At 38.3% G+C, this 20,269-nt stretch overlaps 2 protein-coding genes, 1 long non-coding RNA gene, 1 other non-coding gene and 1 pseudogene across 12 annotated transcripts in view; 1 reads left to right on the forward strand and 4 right to left on the reverse strand.

Moving 5' to 3' along the window:
• The first annotated feature begins 3,202 nt into the window (after positions 1 to 3,202).
• Positions 3,203 to 9,202, forward strand: LOC148732383 (uncharacterized). Its single transcript, XM_088755784.1, has 4 exons — positions 3,203 to 3,777; positions 3,908 to 3,967; positions 4,671 to 5,499; positions 7,221 to 9,202. The coding sequence occupies exons 2-4, from the start codon at positions 3,950 to 3,952 to the stop codon at positions 7,601 to 7,603; spliced, it is 1,230 nt and encodes a 409-aa protein (XP_088611910.1). The 5' UTR covers positions 3,203 to 3,777; positions 3,908 to 3,949; the 3' UTR covers positions 7,604 to 9,202.
• The window catches only part of LOC148732384 (uncharacterized), a 94,057-nt gene continuing 82,737 nt past the window's right edge, over positions 8,950 to 20,269 (reverse strand). For 2 of the 9 annotated variants that reach the window (XR_015999568.1, XR_015999575.1), the window contains exons 2-5: positions 11,531 to 11,591; positions 11,177 to 11,214; positions 9,822 to 10,879; positions 8,950 to 9,507 (exon numbers count right to left, since the gene is read on the reverse strand). This is a non-coding gene — a long non-coding RNA (uncharacterized LOC148732384). Of the gene's footprint in view, positions 9,508 to 9,821; positions 10,885 to 11,176; positions 11,215 to 11,530; positions 11,592 to 12,441; positions 12,621 to 20,269 lie in introns of those variants that run through there. The other 7 variants (XR_015999569.1, XR_015999572.1, XR_015999570.1 and 4 more) reach the window with 7 other exon arrangements.
• On the reverse strand, positions 10,596 to 10,668 carry LOC148732385 (small nucleolar RNA SNORD24; annotated as a pseudogene).
• LOC148732386 (small nucleolar RNA snR60/Z15/Z230/Z193/J17) lies at positions 11,290 to 11,363 on the reverse strand. Its single transcript, XR_016000892.1, has one exon. It is a non-coding gene; the product is annotated as a small nucleolar RNA snR60/Z15/Z230/Z193/J17 (small nucleolar RNA).
• On the reverse strand, positions 14,164 to 20,170 carry LOC148732387 (uncharacterized). The gene is made up of 2 exons (XM_088758784.1): positions 16,032 to 20,170; positions 14,164 to 15,327 (listed from the first exon to the last, which is right to left on the reverse strand). The coding sequence occupies exons 1-2, from the start codon at positions 19,976 to 19,978 to the stop codon at positions 15,294 to 15,296; spliced, it is 3,981 nt and encodes a 1,326-aa protein (XP_088614910.1). The 5' UTR covers positions 19,979 to 20,170; the 3' UTR covers positions 14,164 to 15,293.

A 20,269-nucleotide genomic window follows, 5' to 3' on the forward strand; every position in this document is an offset into this window, starting at 1 on the left:
CGACCTCTGCCTTACCGAAAAACTCATGATTATCAAGTCTAACAGCAGTAAATCATTGAATAAAAGATCTGAACTTATATCCAAGTGCCGCCACGAAAACAAGTTTTATCTAAAGAACGGTTAACGCTTCCCTGCTACAATAGACTTTTGCTAATACACTCACACCCATTGTCTCATTATCCTTTATATATCCACATTAACTGTAATTTTCGCTTTTTCTCACCTATTGTGCATATTGTATAACAACAACCTATTGTAATCAGCACCTACCTTTTGAATATATAGATCAGCGTATATAAATTAGCCCACAGGAATGTTTTCCAAAATCTGTCTGACGAGTGCGAAAGAACGAAACTCAGAGTAGCAACGAATCATGTGTGCTTCCTTTTAGTCAGTTTGAATTTTATATATATGTATATATAATTTTATTAAAATCTGGATCATATCCAACGCGCGCTCGTGGAATAATTGTTAAATATTTATCAAAAACTAGATCATTGGATAATGCAATTCAAGACTTTTTATTGGTTTAGCCATTATGGTATATCAGCCAATATACCATAATCTACAAATATGGTAAGCGTACGTGTCAGCTTAAAATTAAAAGGGAGCTAAAAATTTAATAAAATTTAATAATTTAATATAACGTTTTTAATAAAACAATTATTCCACTCGCGCTTGTTGGATATGACATGATTATAGCCAACGAGGCGCGTAGCGCCGAGTTGGCTATCTATCATCTCATATCCAACGCGCGCTCGTGGAATAATTGTTAAATATAGATATATATTAGATGATGTATATTTGTAGGTATATATATATATACGCTTCAGTAATATCATTTTTTATTGTATAAATCTAGACAGCTTTGAGAACCCAATTATTTATTAGGGAATGTCGGAATGATGAGGTGTGGTTGTTGTAGCGCGACTTAAAGTCGTTTGCAGTGAGCCCAATGTATGTGTCTGTCGTGCTGTTGTCTTTACGTGTAATGGTAGCTTGGTATATGACAGATTGTTGGAGGCAGTTTCCGTCTAGAGGGAATGAGTTTTTCTGTCGGCAGTTGCATTTCTTGTTGTTGTTTGCGGTAGAGGTGTCGGTTGTGGCGGTGGCGTTAGTCTTTACGTGGGAGGTGAGGATTCTTTTGTTGTGGTTGTCGATGATTTGTTTTGTATTGTCCATGCAGCTGTAACTAATTTTGATTGTGTTTCTGCGGAGCTTATGATCTTTGGGGAAGTGTTTGTCAATCAGCGCGAGCAATTTATTTCCGATGTTAGTGCTGGGGTTCTTGGTGAAAGACGAGTTGTACCAGAGGATGTTGTTGCGTTGGCGGTTCTTGCGACTTTGTGTGAGCGTTGGTTCGTAGTGGAGTGTGTAGCTGTAACCACTGGTGTTTAATGCTTTCTGGTAGGCAGGAACGGCTTGGTCGAAGGAGGAAGAAATGCAACTGCCGATAGAAAAACTCATGCCCTCTAGACGGAAACTGCCTCCAACAATCTGTCATATACCAAGCTACCATTACACGTAAAAACAACAGCACGACAGACACATACATCGGGCTCTCTGCAAACGACTTTAAGTCACGCTACAACAACCACACCTCATCACTCCGACACGCAAAACACCGCAACTCCACCGAACTCAGCAAACACATCAGGACACTTAAAGACAACAACATCAATTATTCCATCACCATCACTTAGTCTTTCTCAGATGAAAAGCCATTTTCCAGTAAACAACGTAAATTTTAAGACATAATCCTACCTCACTGAAAAAAAATTCACAAGGAGCATACTGCTACTGTCGGTCAATTTTCCATCACGTGTCAATTCCTTGTAAACCACCTGCATTTTATCATGTATTTCGCACGCTCCGGGTAAAGTCCAGATAGACAACTACGAAATAGGGAGCCTAGTTGTTACGCCCACGTGAAGAACTGAGAGCGAAAAATGTATTTGGTTAGAGGCTATTGGAAATAAATAGAGTTTCCGCAGTTTGCCTCTCACTGCAGAATTATGTGGAAGAAGATTTGTGATGAAAGTAGCTGTTATTGAATGATTTTGATTTTTTCTCTGACTAAGGAACTGCAGTAAGCATAGTCTTAGCCTGTGAGAAGGCCGTTGTTAGGTCTCGACTGTGAAGGAGATTACAGGAAGCGAGGCGCCAGCCTCAGCTTATTATTGTTAGCAATTATTCAGACACCGGTGGCAGTAGACCATACGTGTGTCTGAACTTTATTTCCACTGATATCTTTTGAAAGCAGATGCTCTTTTTCTTTTACAAGAAGGAAAGCATCAGTTAATAAGTGTCTTCAACATGCGTAACATGCTTATGTTTATATTGGTAGAACTGCTTGCATAATCAGCATATGTTTAGCTTTTTGAAGGGAAAATTACTAGAATAATGACTTGTTTGATCTCTAAGATTGATTATTTTCAATTTCGGTTCATAGTTCAGTGTCTTGGATTTTGCAATTTCTTACTAGATACTTAGCACTGAGTCGTTCGTCGTCAGGAGGACTGGGCACACTGAAACTAATTAAAGATTGCGTCGGTTCCAGTTCCCGGCAGTCAACAAAATTCTCAGAAGATCGAACGTTTGGAAACTGAGTCACTGCCTCTAGTCTGGAATTAAATGGAGTAGATAATGACTTTTTATCGTAGTAAGTGTGTAACTCAAAATAATAAAGATTTCATGCTTTATCAACACAAAGATATCATTTAGACTCGTTTTGTATTTCTGTTTTGAAAAGCATACTTTTAAAAAGAAAAAGTAGCCAAATTTTCAAAAACGAGCATAATTTTAAGCCTAATTTGGAAAAAAAAAATCGAGTAATGCTGGCAGTAGAATATGCTACTTTTACGAGCACAATATATAATGGCCAGCCCCCTGGCGCAGTGACAAATAAGAACCGGTCCCTTCTAGTAAGTGCCACATCTATGCGCTTCTAACTTCATAAAGTGATCAAAACCGTTTGCCACATTCGAAAAAAGTGTCGCAGTAATCAATTTGTTTATTTTTTCTCTTTCTTTCTAAGTATGACTTACGGCCTTCACATTCCCAAAGAATAAAGTCTGCGCAGTAGTTGACCGCAACTCGAAAGCTTTTAAAATTTGCATAATGCTTTGTCGTAATGACGCAGCAATTTCTTATCTTGACATCGAGGAAAACAATTGTTAAACCGATCGAGGAAAGTTGGAAAAAAAAAAGTAAAAGATCGTTCAAGCCGATTTAATGGAACGCTTCATTTCGTTTGATATCTGGAAATCTTATTTTGATACGTTAGAGATGTACAATGTTGCATTAATGACCGTGATGGCAATTTACATGGCACTTAGCATCTCACTGGGACGGGGAATCCCCGACGCGACTACGTCATGTAGTCAATGCGTTATAGTGATTCTACATTTTTTTCTTTCCTCGATGATCTTAACACTTACTACAAATACAGTTGGCTATTTCAGTATAAGTGTCTGCCACATGAAGCTGCAAGGGACCGTGTTAGTTCGAAACGAGCCGAAAAGCGAGCCTACTATAGTAGTTTTGCTTTACCTCTTCCTGACCTCCTTGGAACGGGGAATCCCCTATTTCTTAAGAGAGTACTTTATTGAACTTTCTCGACTTCTGTAGAATAATAATTGTTTCTGCCATTAAGACCGTTCATTAGGGCTAAAGGAAGGCTTTATAATTATAACAGCTTCCCATCCACGGAAATTTGTGTTTTCTGACCGAAAAAAATCCATAGTTTTCAGCATCGAGAGTGGAAGAGCACAAACGGTAGGCAAGCATAAACTGATGATTCGCACTTATTTTACACTTGCTCGATCAGCAGTTTTTTTACCGTATTCTGGTATACTTTCGGCAAGATCAAGTTAAGCGTGAATGTTCATTTTATCTCTCACCACAGGTTAACAAAAGATGCAAACTCAATAATGGTGACACGCACGGTATGAAAGGAGCTATTAAGGTAAATAGTTTAAGATACCTGAGCGTAAGCTTTCATTCGTGAATACATGTCCACTGACCGAAAACGTTTTCCACGACAACCATCGAAAAAAACTGATTTGATTCGAATTGTTTCTCAATGGGAATGGAAATGGAACATTTAGAATATACACAGCCTTTTGATCTAAGAGGTTATTCGATTATTGGCTTCCGACATAAGTAATTAAATTTACGTATTTCACCTGCTCACGTCTGATGCGCCGTATTTGTTAGGCAAACCCTTATGCCCAAGCTAAAATCTAAGTAACTTGACATGCATCCCGATTTGACATAGAATCCGTCTACACTACTGTCAGGAGCTATGTGGTGAAAAACTGACCAAACAATAGCCCCTGCAATGAGTCTCCACATAAGACGTATGTTTTATGGTGATTGGGGCCTTCGGGGCACAAACATTCCCTAACGAAGATTTTTAGCGACCTTGTGCGCTATTACTGATTTTTTCCGGTGTTTGACAAACGCACTCAAATTTGGTTATAGCGCCCTTTTTTCGGCCGCGTCGATAGATTTCCACCGACCGGTAAAAACGAAGAAAACAAACAAACAAACAAAACTGGGGAAGTTCTTAAATGATCCGTATATTTTCACAACGATGTGGTCAATGACATGATATATTTAAAAAACGGCAAAGAGCTGATATTTTTCTCTCTCGGCTCCTGTCTTAGCTGATCCTGTTATTAGCATTGTGGTCACAGTTAGCGTCAGGAAAGCCGGCCAGATGTTCCCAGTTGGGAAATTTCTTACGATACTTTCCCGATACTCCAGGGGCTCAAACGGAGTGCACAGCATGTCCCAAGTGCCCAGCAGGAACGGGACTCACACCGCTATGCGGTACAAAAATTTCAAATTACACCACCATTAAATGTGAACCTTGCATAGAGAATGAGACTTTCTCTGACAAACATGATAGCATTGAGAGTTGCAGATCGTGCCATGACTGTGGATTAAAGAACATTATTCAGCGGTGCACCCCTGATCAAAACCGCAAATGTGGCAACAAATGCCCTGAAAGACATTTTCTGGACCACAATGGTTTTTGCCAGGAATGCTATTTTTGCTGCCCCACCGTTCATGAATCTGCCAGACTGAAAAACTGTAAAGATATTGGAATGGGTAGGGAATGGCAGTGCCTCGAGACCCATCAGAATAGCCTCTGCAAGGAAATAAGGGAGACTGCGGAAAATGCTACAAAAACAACAGCGACTTATGACGTAACCACACCCACTCCTGTTGTTGACCCACCTGTCGATGACTTTAACTTGGATTTAAGTGGTACAGCTTCAACGAAAGACACTAAGAAGCCTGTACTCGAATCCGAAATAAAACATTCGTTTCCAGCAACAACAAAGGCAGTTATATACAAGAGGTCAACACAAGAAGAAGGGGAAAAAGTGTCGGCTACATCTATAGCCTTGATTACCATTGTGGCTACGACTCTGGTTTTTGTTTTGGCAGCATTTTTCTACTACTGTTGGAAACAATCACATCCTGACGGTATTTCTATATCTAGTATTGCCTAAGGATTTGTTGTACTATATTTATAGGTCCTTTGAGTAAATTGAGTCTGCTGGTCCAATAATATTCCTCTCTGATGTATTAGGTCAAAGAGTCAAGTTCATCTGGATTTTCTTTAACAAATTGAAACATTAAAATTAAAATTTGAAGCAACATTTGATCAATTCTTATCATTTAAAAAGTTTCATTATCATGATTAAGTGAGGTTTCATACAGATATACACAGTTAAGACTAAGCAAGTAGTGATTATAAGATGACCATCCTATGTCCAAAATTATTTCTTTTTCAATCTGATCTGAAGGACCACAACCATCTCTTTCCCTGATAAATCAGCACAGTAACCTCTCTCTTCCATTTGACACCTTTTTTTTTTGCAAGGAACCATTTAAGCTGGTTACAGAATGGGTGATCACTCCCATTCTGAAATTTCCAAGTAACATTATTGAATTCATTTGTGCCTTCACAATCATTGCCTTCTCATTTGTGCCTTCACCACTAAGTACCTTGGCGTAACATTTGATTCTCACTTAACATGGAAAGTCATATTAATGAGCTTTGTTTGAAACTATCCAAAACTGTAGGTATCTTGTCTAAAGTGAGACACTTTGTCAACAAAGATAGTCTTGTCATGCTTTATTACTCCCTTATCTATCCATTCCTCACTTATGGCGTCCATGTCTGGGGTTTAACCTTTCCCTCATTTCTAACACAATTATTTATTATCCGAAAAAAAAAATAGTCAGAATAATATCTTTCTCTGAACCAAAATCCCATTCTGAGCCTCTGTTTAAATCCCTCAATCTTCTTAAGCTCAATGATGTTATTGAATTACTGATCCTCTGTTTTGTTTATCAGTGATCACATAGACTGTTACCCACTTGTTTCAATAAATATTTCAAATTTACATCTTCTGTTCATTCCTACTCAACGAGGCAATCATGTAACAGAAATCTTTATGTAGCCTCAGTTAACACTACTCAATATGGCCTACCGAGTCCCTAAAATTCACAGGCCCTCGCCTTTGGAATTCCTTACCTAAAAGGATAATTAATTCAAATTCTCTTAGAATATTTTGCAAAACCCTGAAGAACTCTATACTTAATTGTTACTCTTTTTAATTATCTACTTTAGTGCATGAAGTAATAGTTGAAGTTCATTTATTTGTTTAAGCAGGTTGATTAATTGACAGCTGTAATAGCTGATGTGGACGTGCTGTTCTAACCCATCCATCCCACCCCAGGGGAGGACATCCATCACACAGTAATCTCATGTGTGGGAAATTTTTTATTAAAGAAAAAAAAATTATTCTTCATTTTGCCCTTAGTAATTAACTATATCTTATAATTAGGGTCATCCACTAGATTAGCCTTGGCTATTTGGATGATCCTAACTAGCTACCTTCTCTATTGCTAAATTTTTTCTCCTTATTCCTTTGCTGTACTGTTGCTATGTAAATTTAACCTATATATCTTGTAAAACCGGGCTGAGTTAAATAAATCATCATCAAAATCATCATCAAGTATTTTAACTCATACCCTGTAGTGTTCCAAGACTACCAAGATTAAGTTTCCTTCCCAGCAAAGATTGTATTCTTAATAATACATTCTACTAGTACTACAAAATAGGAAATTTTATGTTACAACCACACTAGCTCAATTACCAGTACTCTTATTAAGACTGTTTTCCATTGAACTCTTAGATTGTAAAGTCTCTGAAATGCCACAGCTGTGCAACCATGACAATCAAATACTGTTGCACTATGTGCAGAGGATGCTGGATCCCCTAGAGACACCAACAAAAAAAAACTGGCGTTCCGTTGGGCAAGTCTTGAAAGTTTCAGAGCAAGACTTGGACCTGATAGAAATTGACTACAAAGCAGGAAGAAGTCCAACAGTTAGTCTCATTGCTACTCTGTGCACCTTTTCAAAAGTGCCCTCAATGGGAGACTTTGTAGAAGCTCTTGCTGCTTGTAACAGCTATGACGTGGCCAACAATATTTGCAACTGGCCGTGGGATCTACGAACTGTACAACGAGGGAAAATTATGCAGCAAGCTTGTAACAGCAAATCAGTAAGCAACTAGCTAGCTAGCCTGATGCATTTTGATCTATTGGCTGCCAAGGAAAAAAAATTGTACAGAAATATTACAGTAGTAGGGTGAGGTGCGAGTAGTCCAGTGGTCAGTGCGCTGGACTCTGGGTCAAATAGCATGGGTAAGTCATGGCTGGGGCTTGACGTTGTGTCCTTCAGCAAGACACTTCACTCACATTGCTTCATCTTCTCAGAAAGGACATCTCCTGCACCTATCAATTAGTTAATTTCAGCAGGGGACATTAAAGAACTCACATCACGAGATTACTGTGATGTGGTCTGGCCTGTTTACTGGGAATGGGGGGAGGAGGCATCTGTATAAAATTTCTCTTTTATTAATTGTAAACTGCCGCTGGCGGTCTGGAAAAGTCCCCCGCACAGTGTTGTAAAGCGCATTAGAGCATTTACATGGAAATGCGCTATAGAAATCGATATATACTATTATTATTCAGTAAATAATCTAACCTAGTCTGCTTCATTATGTGCAAGGGAAACATAACAAGCAGGTCATACTTATAACCAGGGCTTATGAAACTGCAACATATAACTTTTGCAAAGAGGCTTCTTGTATCCCAGTATGGTGAAAGCCATAGAAAATGAAGTGATTGATTTTCATGAATGCTCAAATTAAGTCACAGTGGATAACATTTCAACAACAAAGTAGAGTTACAGACAAACCTTTAGAATTATCATATTCTCAACTTTAAAAGACAAGTCAAAGAGTCGCACTCTAACTTGCTGATGGCAATGTTGTTTTATACAGCAGACATTGCCCTGTATGATATCATGCTGCTCTTATTCCAATCCTTTTTAAAGAGACACGCTCACTATTCATTTTCTCCTATTAGGATCTTTTGTATTAAAGTTTTACACTTCTTAATAATAAAAACCAAAAAAAGTAAAATGGGAAGATTAAACAACCAAACAAAAAAGAAAGATACAAAATGCTAACTAAATAAGGCAAAAACAAAAACAAATGAACCTGCATGTAACAAAATCAAAAAGGAAAAAAAAATGTTAACAGAACATGGTACTATTGATCACCACAACATCTGGGTTATATGTTTCTAATATTTTCAGCCAGAGTATCATTGGGGTGAATATTTAACATTGGTCAGGAATATATTTGCAAGGTGGTGCTATTTAATAACCAGCCAAAAGCCACATCACTTCAAATTTGGACTTTTCAATAGCCAACCACATAGACTTTGGTTGAGAATCTTTGATCAGACTTTGACACCCCATAGCTTTGGTGTGTCAAGTGTTATGATCAAAAGAATTATTTTTCTGTTATAAATGGTAATGCTGGTGATAAAATTAATTACTTTAGACTGAAAGTAACTCAAACAGAGATCTTTATTGTACAGGTAAATGTATCCTTTTTAATGCAACATATTTCTCACTGTCTTGAGTGTAATGCAATGATCAATACAATGCTATATATTTTTAAAAACAGCAATTCTAAGAACTGTGTAATTTAGAAAATTTTTGTATCTGTGTCATTCTTTCATGGTTAGTAGATTATTAATCCGCTTGCATTGTCAAGTGGTAAATGTTGAAGCTAATGAAAAATAAATTCTGGTTCTGGAATTAGTGCCCGCTTGAACTGTATCACTAATGACCCCAGTATGCTGGAAGCTCTTGCTTTCTTGTCCTTTTGACAACAGATGTAAAAGTTGGGACAATGGAAAATCAGAACAGTTGTAATACAGACAGGACTGTACACTACTGTCAACAATACACAAGTAGTAAACCATACAAAGACTTTTTGGAACATTTCATCATTACTGCGAATTTTTCAGTATACCAAGTAAGTAGAAATCACATCCAAAGTCTAATTGGAAGACATTCATTGAAGTTACACAGCTTTTGTGTCCATGGTTTTTTAGAAGACACCTAGGAGAGAAGTTAAAGAAGATTATGAGTGGGGGAGTAAGATTTTGGTGTTAACAGAGTTAGGAACTTTGATTTTATTAGATGAAAGCCTCAGTATCAAAGTAGTCTTCAGAAGTAAACATCAGTGGATTATGACTGAATATACATAGTCATCACTGGCTTTCAACTGTGGTTTTAAACATGAGGTACAATCTTTCTGACTAATATAAACACCATTGATCCACAACCTTTTCCAATGTTGTTTTCCAATGTTAACAATCAAGCATTGGTTGACAATGGTGCAAAAATAATCATTTACTTAATAAATTTCTCACCTTGTCATTCTGAAAAAATTAATTTTCCATCTTTTTCAATATTTCCACAACAAATTCAAGCTAAGTAACTTGTTGGACCTAGAAAAACATGAAAATAATTTCACAATTTTTTTTTTTTTTAAACTTTGTTAAGCCAACTTTACAATAGAGCTCTATGCTATTAGAGACAACTGCTGAAGTCTCCTAAAATTTTATTCCTCATTATTCACCCATTCTGTCATTATTACACATTCTGAAAAAATTAATTAACTATCGATTCAGGATATAGAAAGGCATCACAAACTTAATATGTATAAACCATTATAACAATATTCAATATTTATTTGCACATTTTCTTTAAAACTAATCAAATGCACATTACAAACATTACAATAAATTTATGTATTTATACAAAATAAGAACCATTTACAATCACTATGAAATCAAAGAAGAAAACTGTACAATTACAATTGAGGATAAGAAAAGCAATTTGCAGAAAAAGAGACTAAATGAAAATCTAAATATAAACTAATTGTACTAACAAAATGCCTTGCTGAATAAAAATGTCTGAAGTTTCCATTTAAAATCACTTTTGGTGCAAGCAGATCTAATGCCTACAGGAAGACTATTATAATATTCAAAGGATAAAACTCTAAGGGAAGAGTAACAAACGTAAGATCTATCATCAAACCCAAGAACTCTGATCTGTTAATTCTTGTCAAAGCTTCTATCAATTGGTTTATTTTCACTTGCATGCTTATAGAACATGTCTGAAACAGTCTCAGTCTACAAAGTGGCCTCAGTTATTTTGGTGATATTTATCATCAGTTATGTTCAAGAGTAGCAAATAAATAATGCATCATTGGCCACATCCATGATTACGAAACAAAATTCTGTAATAAACCATACATTAAGCTAACACGTACAAGTAACTCACAGAACCAGTATTTTTTTTCCAGTCAAATTTTTATGCATGCCAGTCATAAACAAGGAATCTGTAATAAAATTTACACTTATATTACCACTTAAGTGGCTCAGCCTCTTTTTGTTCTGGTCACTGAACCTCTCCTGCTAGTATTCTAATCTTCCATGAAAACATATATAAAATAATAGTTAAAACAAGAAAGAAAAATGACTGGTTAAAAAAATAAGGTACAATTGAAGCCACAAATTAAAGAGATTTCAAGTTTCAAGATCATAAGATGTACAAAACAATTTGAAAACAGGATACCAATTACAAGAGGTGCATCAGGTAAACCCAGATTTTCTAATCAAGTCACTGGGTGACTTTCTTATGTCCCTATTCTGGAGGTCATCACTTGCACCAAACTCGACAACAAAAAACATTGCCACCTAGTTCATCACACACTCCTCACCTCAGAAAAGCCTGCTTGGTTAGGTCTTGACAACGTACCTACATGTAAGACAAGTAACTCATTGTTAGACACTGTCAGAGAAAGGAATTCTGACTTTTTCAGTAATACCACTAAGGTGGTTTCAGATAGGGGCGAAGTTTAACGTCACCATCAATCAGCTGAACTATGAACTCATCATGAACCATACCAAGTAATGCAACAACTTGTAAACTTCATGGCTAGCCTCTCAGAGGCACAAATTAAGAGAAAATCTAAGATGACAATTGACTTAACCATTGTGTTGTAAGCAGAGAGAGCATTATTTACAGCAGTCTAAAATATCATTCAAGTGTAATGTTCATGCTTTTTCCTCACCTACTAGTAACACAAATAGAAACCACAATAAGCTGTGCACATTTCTTATGTACTCTGCTCCCTGAAACAAAAACAATTAGCTTCAATTAGAATGAGGGAAGCAAGTGTTTGTTAGACACAATAAAGAAACTTGGGGAGTTTTTCAGTCAGACCTACAGGGCAGTTTCAGATAGGGGAAAAACTATCCTCACCATCAACCAGCTGAACTACATGTATGAACTTGTCACAAACCATACTAAACAAGACAACAACTGATAGACTTTCTTTCAATACATGGGGAAGGGCCAACCTCTCACAGGAGCAAGTTAAGACAAAATCTAAGATGAGAAATAGATGAGATGATGAGAAAACTGAACCACTTTGTTGCACATATATAGTCGTATTTACAGAGGCTTAACCATTTAAACCCTTACATTGATATTCATAATATTCTACCAACTGTTCTCTACACATTTCCTCTGTTGCTATCAGAGAGAATTTGTTTGACAATCAAGAGCATCTCAATTAGTGATCATTTTTCTTCTTCTCATGACCTTTACTGGGGAAAGGTGATACTGTAAGGGGAAATTAAAAGCCAATCAATCTTAGAGCTTAAAGGGCTAAATGTCATTTACATGTTATGTACAGGCTTTTAGATCAAATTATCACCTGCCCAAATAGAAACCACACAGTGCTTTACAAGTTCCTCCAGTCAAAAACTCCCCGAAACAAAACCAATTGTGTGGTTCCAGAAAATATCCATACCCCCCACGGAAGATCATTGGAAGTTCTGAGGGGGAGGGGGGTTCAAGGGCAGTAATTTCTGAGGGGTAGGGGGTTTCGTGGGAAACTAATTTTCCAAAGGGTGATGAACCATGCACAAAACACTGAAAGCAACATACGATCGATCTGAAGCGCAAAAACATACTCACATACGTTGTTTTGAAACATAAGTCAGTACTCCTGGCCATTGAGATAAATTTAACATTATAAGCTTTAATTTTTCTGTTTTTCTTTGAGTTAGCTACCGCTACAACCTCCCAAAGCTAGGAACGGAGTCAAAACGATTTAAAATGGCCGTCTCAATTGGAGTATCATACCCAGACTTCCAGCTTTGTCTCGTTTTCGTCCTCCCAACACTTCCGTTCACTTGAGTATCGCTTTTCGCTACAAGGAATGTATATATTTAGGCTCAAATTAAATGTAAACCTACCTCACTTGCTGTGTATTGTCGTTTCTGTAGTTCTAAGTGGCGAATTTGAGCGATTTGGTAGATTTTGCGTTCACTGTTACTTTACTGTCTCCTTCTTATACAGTAAAGTATACAGTATATTATTACACGGCTCGGGCTGTCAGAAGGCCCATAACTAAAATCAGCCAATCAAAATGCTGTATTGCCGGTCAATATTCTCTCAGTATTGGACCGGGCACTGTCCCGAATGGTCCCAAATGATGCCGCACTTGTCTCCCTTTGAACTTCAGTCGTATAATAAATCTCTTATTAACCAAGCTTGGTCGGGACCGTACTAGAAGAATATTGGCCCTCAAACCTTTTTGTACGGATCGAGCGCAGCGAGGTCCGTACTGTCAAGACCTCGGGCCGATATTCTCCCAGTACGGCCCTCGCGCTTGGTTGATAAGATATATGTAACAGTCAACGCAAATTCTACCAAATCGCTCAAATTCGCCACTTAGAACCACAGAAACGACAATAGACAGCAAGTGAGGTAGGTTTACAGTTATTTTGAGCCTTAACATAGACATTTCTTGATATAAGTTTACGATATTACGACTCTTCAATATTCTCCCTTACATTTCTTTATATTTCGAACAAACGACCAGACACGGCCGCTTGTGTGGGTCCCCTGTGTGAGCACTTGGTCCTCTCACATCTTCAGACCTTTACGCGAAAATTCTCAGCAATGCACCGGTTTATGTTCTAATGATTGTTTCAGCGTCTTGGATCACGTTTACACCCCCCTCCAATGTAAAATCAAAAAAGCCATTCACATTCAGTGGAAACAGCCCACTCTGAATCATCTATGTTATCGTGTCAATTTAAAACTTTCTCTGTAATTGTTTACATTCTCGCGTTTCTTTTACTGTTATGTGCAATAAGCATTCTGTGTACGCTGTAAATTCAACTTTGTACTTTATGTGAATAAGAACTAGTACTGAAGATGACAGAAGAACTGTCGAACATGCATGTTTTTAAAACCTAAAATGTTGTGTACATTCTTAAAAAGTTCTGATAAACTTTGAATGTCACAGTATTCATCACGCTCAACTTCACATTTCGTTACTTCATAGTTAGTAGAGGGGACTAACTATGGCGAGCAGCGACTCGAGTCGTTTGAGCCCACGGTTGAAATTCCCAAAAGATTAGCGTTTGAAATGTAAAATTCATATCTAGATAAAGTTTCGCCCCAGGGTAATAAGGTGATTCGGTGGCCTTATGGTAAAGAGCAATGCGGTAGCTGACATTCTCAGGATAGCAACGTAGGTGGTTCAAATGCGACGTTCTCATGTATATTCTGAGTTTGTCTTACCTTTTCATCTCTTTTTCTTTTTTTTTTTCGGACACAATAATCATTTTCCTGGATGTGTACATTTAAAAATAGAAGTATTGATGCCATAAATGAAATATACGCTGCAAGAGATAAAAGTGTATTCGGAGATTGGGCAAACTTTAATTCATTCACTAATGAAAAACGTATACTTTTTTACTCTTTCAAGATTATCATTGGCTTCTTTTTCACCCCAACACTATTCTTAGCAACAAAGGTCGCCATTTCGTTTGTTTATCACTCGCCAAAAACTATAAAATGCATTCAAAAGCCTAAAATAGAAAACAGTTTACAGGAATCGACCAATTGAGCGAGCGAGCAAGCGCCATTCATCACATCATACCTACAACTCGTTCTTGCGCACGCGCAATTCACGAGTTAAAAAGGTCTTACAATGACTATCTTCTACTCAAGATGCCGGAAATTCAAATATAACCGATTACAAGAATAGTCCAGTGACCTGTTGAACAAAATTTGACTTTGATAATGGAACATTCTAATTGAATTTCTGTCCCCCTTATTTGATATATACGACTGGGATCAGCTCTCCTCTTGTAACTAGTCCTACAAAGGGGTCTACAATGACTATCTTTCATTCGAGATACTGGAAACTCAAATTTGACCGAGTACGGTCAAAAAAAAGAAAAAAATGGCAGTTGGATGGACAAAAATTACATTTTTGGCCCCAAGATTGATATTTAGATGAGGTTAACTTCTGAAGTATTCTAAAAAGTCTAAAATGACTTGCTGAATAAATGAACTACACCTTTTCGAAGAATCAGTCCCAAAGTTCGTTCCAGTCTTTCAAGGCCTCTTCTTTATAAAATGAAAATATATCTTGTAAAACCTCCAAAAAAGTTTCATTACACTAAATATCTATATGAAAAACTGTTTTCTTTAAAAGAAAGGCTAAAGAAGGTTATCTGGCTCATAAATCATAATGAAAACCTTTTTAGATTATTCAAATGTTAATTATTCCCTTGGCTGTATATATCTACCATGAAGGTCCTCTCACGAAGATTACTACAGACATCTAAATGACAAGGCGTGCCCGTCTGCTAAGGAGAAAGCCCAAAATTCTATTTTATAACTGCTTAACTGAAAAAATCCTTCTGTTATATCATGCGATCACACGAAATGTTCCGTTTCATGCGGTAGAGGCAAAGATTAGGGTCTTGACTGAGAGTCAGCTTTGTCCCGGAAACAGGATTTGCAAATCAGTTGTGAGCGTTGGAGGTTATGTCTTCTTTCCTGTAAGATAATATTTACAACTTGAGTAAAGGTACGTGTTAATCTTGAATTACTTCCTCAGTAAATTAATTGTTTAATTCAATAAGTTTGTTCAAAAAATTTATGCTGCTACGACTGACAGGTTCAGTCGCTGTTAACTTCGGATACTGTAGATGCCTTTGGCGAGGAGTTTCCACGCAGAATTTGAGATAATTTACATGGAGAAGCTCGCCTTGAAGTTAATGCCTATCAGTAACTCATTGCCTGTCGTTATTGAGCCAGTCTTCATATTGTCTCCTTCGTCTTTTCAACAATAATAGAATACATGGCGGAACTATATAAGATACAGCACAAATCCTCTCTTTACCGTAACGAGCTCACATTCTTTGCATGAAATAAACGAGGTTAGATGTGTGAGAGGACCACTGAATTTTGCTTTTGTGTCCTTGTGGCTTTTTTAAATCTTCCGAACTTAAGAAAATGCACTTCAATGTCTCCCTTTACACTCCTCGCACTCGATGGAAAAGCACAATAAAAAAAAGAAAAAACGCCGCGAAGAGTCCTCGCTGACTTCTTCCAAGGTAGGTGATTTCACACTTAAATTCTGTTTCCTTCTGACATGTTATAAACAGTGCATTTAGGCCTCGGAAGATTCCCATCCTTAGTGTCATTTTGATTGCGGTTTTTTTTAAATACAAACTTGACTCATTTCCTTAAAAACCTACCTTAATGTGACATTATCTCCAATCAGCATGAACGGAGCCCATTTCTCCACTTCAGGAAAGCCGTTATTTCTCATCCACTTTCGGACCTCGTGAAGAGACTCACTGGCACTCTTACCACGAAACAAGAGTTCGTAGAAACTATTCATGAACTGTTCTGTCGATTCGTCGTTCAAGGCCCACCGCGCCACTAACACCGAGCGAGCACCGGATCCCAAGAACGCCCGAGCGATTCCAATGACTCCTTCGACTTTAGTCTCTCCGCGTCCACTGTGACAGCAACTTAGAACAACCAGTTTAGCTCGAAGTTGAACTTTTGACACGTCAGCCATCGTCAAGAGGTATTCTTCTTCTTGTGGAATATCATTAGTAGTACGAACAGGGCAAAGCGCGATTTCACCTCTCTCGGCATATCCGTGAGCAGCAAAATGTATCAGCGCAACTGACTTCATCTGTTCAATAACCGCCTCTTTTGTTGCATATCTCCCTAACAATGGGGGGACGCCAAGCATTTTTCCAATCATCTCAGCTTCTCTTCTTGCACCTGGTAATGGCTGGAGGATAATCGGTTGCCCCTTGTAAATCACTTCGCTCACCTCAGGTTCACCCACTAGGAGAGCCCCACTCTGACTGTGGTAGTTAGGAGGACTGTCCTTAATAAGTTTGAGGGTGGTCAGAGAAGGAGCAATACGGATCCTGAATTTTTCTGACAAATATCTTCCTCCTTCGTCAATTAAGGCTGCAAATGGCACTTGGTACATGCAGCTATCAGGGACAATGATAATTTCAGGCTCGTTCAATAAATCGGCCACGGGAGCGACGATTATTTCGTAGCACAAACGAAGATTTTTTTCCATATTATTGTGTGTTAAAGGCGATCGGTTGACATCATCAGATGATGTTAAAACACGTTCGTCATTTAAAGAGCGATCTTCGCAAACATCTCTAGGTAGAATGCCAAAGTGGAGGAAACTTTCCGAAAAAAACACTTTCAGGTCAGGAACTGACCCGGCATTTCCAAAACGATCTGAATCCAATCTTTTTCTTCGGAAATGAATCTCTCCGCTTGTTTTGAGAATCCAAATCCGTGCATCTTCATCATCAACCGAAAGGTAAAGACAATTACAGCTGGCTTCTCCTTTTATAATATCATGGATTCCACACCATGATCGCGGATCGCCTGAAAACTGTAACTGTTTGGCAGAATATTGAGATGTCATCAGGTCCGCTAGAGCTCTTGCCCGTCTAAGTTCTTCAACGTAAAGAGCATCTGTAAAATTTCCGCGAACAGAGAGCAATTTAATGAGCGTGTCATAGGGAAAGACGCCATGCTCCTCCAACAAAGATATTTGGAAGTAGTCGTTGCCTTTTACAAAGTTTCGCAATTTTTCATATTTTGCAATAGATTGATAAAGATACGAAAAAGCTTCATCGAGATTAAACTGAGCTAACTTCAAAACTGTTAGACCGCAAACAACTTTAAACTCCGTCATACTATCTCCAATGCCTTTGCACTTTAAGAAAGCCTCGCGAAAATACAATTCGGCTTTCTCAAGTTCGCCTAAGGAATGAAACAATGTTCCTAAGTTTCCGTTTAAAGCTGCTTCTCCCTTTATGTCACCAATTTCCTTTGTGATTGCCAGCCCTTTCTCAGTAAAATCTTTAGCCTTTGTGTATTCACCGAGAGAATAAAACAATGCTCCTAAGTTTCCGTAGTCAGCTGCTTCTCCCTTTCTGTTGCCAGTTTCCTTTCTAATCGAAAGTGCGTTCTCCATGTATGCTTGAGCCTTTCCGTATTCACCGAGAGAATGAAACAATGCTCCTAAGTTTCCGTAGTCAGCTGCTTCTCCTTCTCTGTCGCCAATTTCGTCTCTGATTAAAAGTGCTTTCTCGGTGTATTCTTGAGCCTTTTTGTATTCACCAAGCGAGTGAAACAATGTTCCTAAGTTTCCGTAGCAAGCTGCTTCTCCTTTTCTGTCATCAATTCCCTTTCTTATTTCTAGTGCTTTCTCGGTGTATTCTTGAACTTTTTTGTATTCACCAAGCGAGTGAAACAATGTTCCTAAGTTTCCGTAGTCAGCTGCTTCTCCGTTTCTGTCGCCAATTTCCTTTCTGATCGCTAGTGCTTTCTCTATGTATTCTTGAGCCTTTTTGTATTCACCAAACGACTGAAACAATGTTCCCAAGTTTCCGTAATCAGCTGCTTCTCCTTTTCTGTCACCAATATCCTTTCTGATTTCTAGTGCTTTCTCAGTGTATTCTTGAGCCTTTTTGTATTCACCAAGCGAGTGAAACAATGTTCCTAAGTTTCCGTAGTCAGCTGCTTCTCCGTTTCTGTCGCCAATTTTCTTTCTGATCGCTAATGCTTTCTCGGTGTATTCTTGAGACTTTTTGTACTCACCAATCGAGTGAAACAATGTTCCTAAGTTTCCGTAGTCAGCTGCTTCTCCCTTTCTGTCATCAATTTTCTTTCTGATCGCCAGTGCTTTCTCGGTGTATTCTTGAGCAATTTTGTATTCTCCAAGCGAGTGAAACAATGTTCCTAAGTTTCCGTAGCAAGCTGCTTCTCCTTTTCTGTCGTCAATTTCCTTTGTGATCGCTAGTGTTTTCTCGATGTATTCTTGAGCCTTTTTGTACTCACCAAGCGAGTGAAACAATGTTCCTAAGTTTCCGTAGTCAGCTGCTTCTCCTTTTCTGTCGCCAATTTCCTTTCTGATCGCTAGTGCTTTCTCGGTGTATTCTTGAGCCTTTTTGTATTCACCAAGCGAGTGAAACAATGTTCCTAAGTTTCCGTAGTCAGCTGCTTCTCCTTGTCTGTAGCCAATTTCCTTTGTGATCGCTAGTGCTTTCTCTATGTATTCTTGAGCCATTTTGTATTCACCAAGCGAGTGAAACAATGTTCCTAAGTTTCCGTAGTCAGCTGCTTCTCCTTTTCTGTCGCCAATTTCCTTTCTGATCGCTAGTGCTTTCTCGGTGTATTCTTGAGCCTTTTTGTATTCACCGAGCGAGTGAAACAATGTTCCTAAGTTTCCGTAGGCAGCTGCTTCTCCATTTCTGTTACCAATTTCCTTTCTGATCGCTAGTGCTCTCTCGGTGTATTCTTGAGCCTTTTTGTATTCACCAAGCGAGTGAAACAATGTTCCTAAGTTTCCGTAGCCAGCTGCTTCTCCATTTCTGTTACCAATTTCCTTTTTGATCGCTAGTGCTTTCTCGGTGTATTCTTGAGCCTTTTTGTATTCACCAAGCGAGTGAAACAATGTTCCTAAGTTTCCGTAGCCAGCTGCTTCTCCATTTCTGTTACCAATTTCCTTTTTGATCGCTAGTGCTTTCTCGGTGTATTCTTGAGCCTTTTTGTATTCACCGAGCGAGTGAAACAATGTTCCTAAGTTTCCGTAGGCAGCTGCTTCTCCATTTCTGTTACCAATTTCCTTTCTGATCGCTAGTGCTCTCTCGGTGTATTCTTGAGCCTTTTTGTATTCACCAAGCGAGTGAAACAATGTTCCTAAGTTTCCGTAGTCAGCTGCTTCTCCGTTTCTGTCGCAAATTTCCTTTTTGATTGCTAGTGCTTTCTCGGTGTATTCTTGAGCCTTTTTGTATTCTCCAAGCGAGTGAAACAATGTTCCTAAGTTTCCGTAGCAAGCTGCTTCTCCTTTTCTGTCGTCAATTTCCTTTGTGATCGCTAGTGCTTTCTCGGTGTATTTTTGAGCCTTTTTGTACTCACCAAGCGAGTGAAACAATGTTCCTAAGTTTCCATAGTCAGCTGCTTCTCCTTCTCTGTCGCCAATTTCCTTTCTGATCGCTAGTGCTTTCTCGGTGTATTCTTGAGCCTTTTTGTATTCACCAAGCGAGTGAAACAATGTTCCTAAGTTTCCGTAGTCAGCTGCTTCTCCTTCTCTGTCCCCAATTTCCTTTGTGATCGCTAGTGCTTTCTCTATGTATTCTTGAGCCATTTTGTATTCACCAAGCGAGTGAAACAATGTTCCTAAGTTTCCGTAGGCAGTTGCTTCTCCATTTCTGTTACCAATTTCCTTTGTGATCGCTAGTGCTTTCTCGGTGTATTCTTGAGCCTTTTTGTATTCACCAAGCGAGTGAAACAATGTTCCTAAGTTTCCGTAGGCAGTTGCTTCTCCATTTCTGTTACAAATTTCCTTTGTGATCGCTAGTGCTTTCTCGGTGTATTCTTGAGCCTTTTTGTTTTCACCAAGGGAGTGAAACAATGTTCCTAAGTTTCTGTAGGCAGT

This window comes from Stylophora pistillata, chromosome 4 (genome assembly GCF_964205215.1).
Source record: "Stylophora pistillata chromosome 4, jaStyPist1.2, whole genome shotgun sequence".
Lineage (NCBI taxonomy): Eukaryota > Metazoa > Cnidaria > Anthozoa > Scleractinia > Pocilloporidae > Stylophora > Stylophora pistillata.

Excerpts from the sequence above, each read along its gene's own strand:
- LOC148732383 (XM_088755784.1), top strand. Across the intron at positions 5,500-7,220 it reads GAAACAATCACATCCTGACG|ATTGTAAAGTCTCTGAAATG; the intron begins GTATTTCTATAT and ends TTGAACTCTTAG.
- LOC148732387 (XM_088758784.1), bottom strand. The coding sequence starts at position 19,978 with ATGGCTCAAGAATACATAGAGAAAGCACTAGCGATCACAAAGGAAATT. Across the intron at positions 15,328-16,031 it reads GGAGATAATGTCACATTAAG|GAAAGAAGACATAACCTCCA; the intron begins GTAGGTTTTTAA and ends ATTATCTTACAG.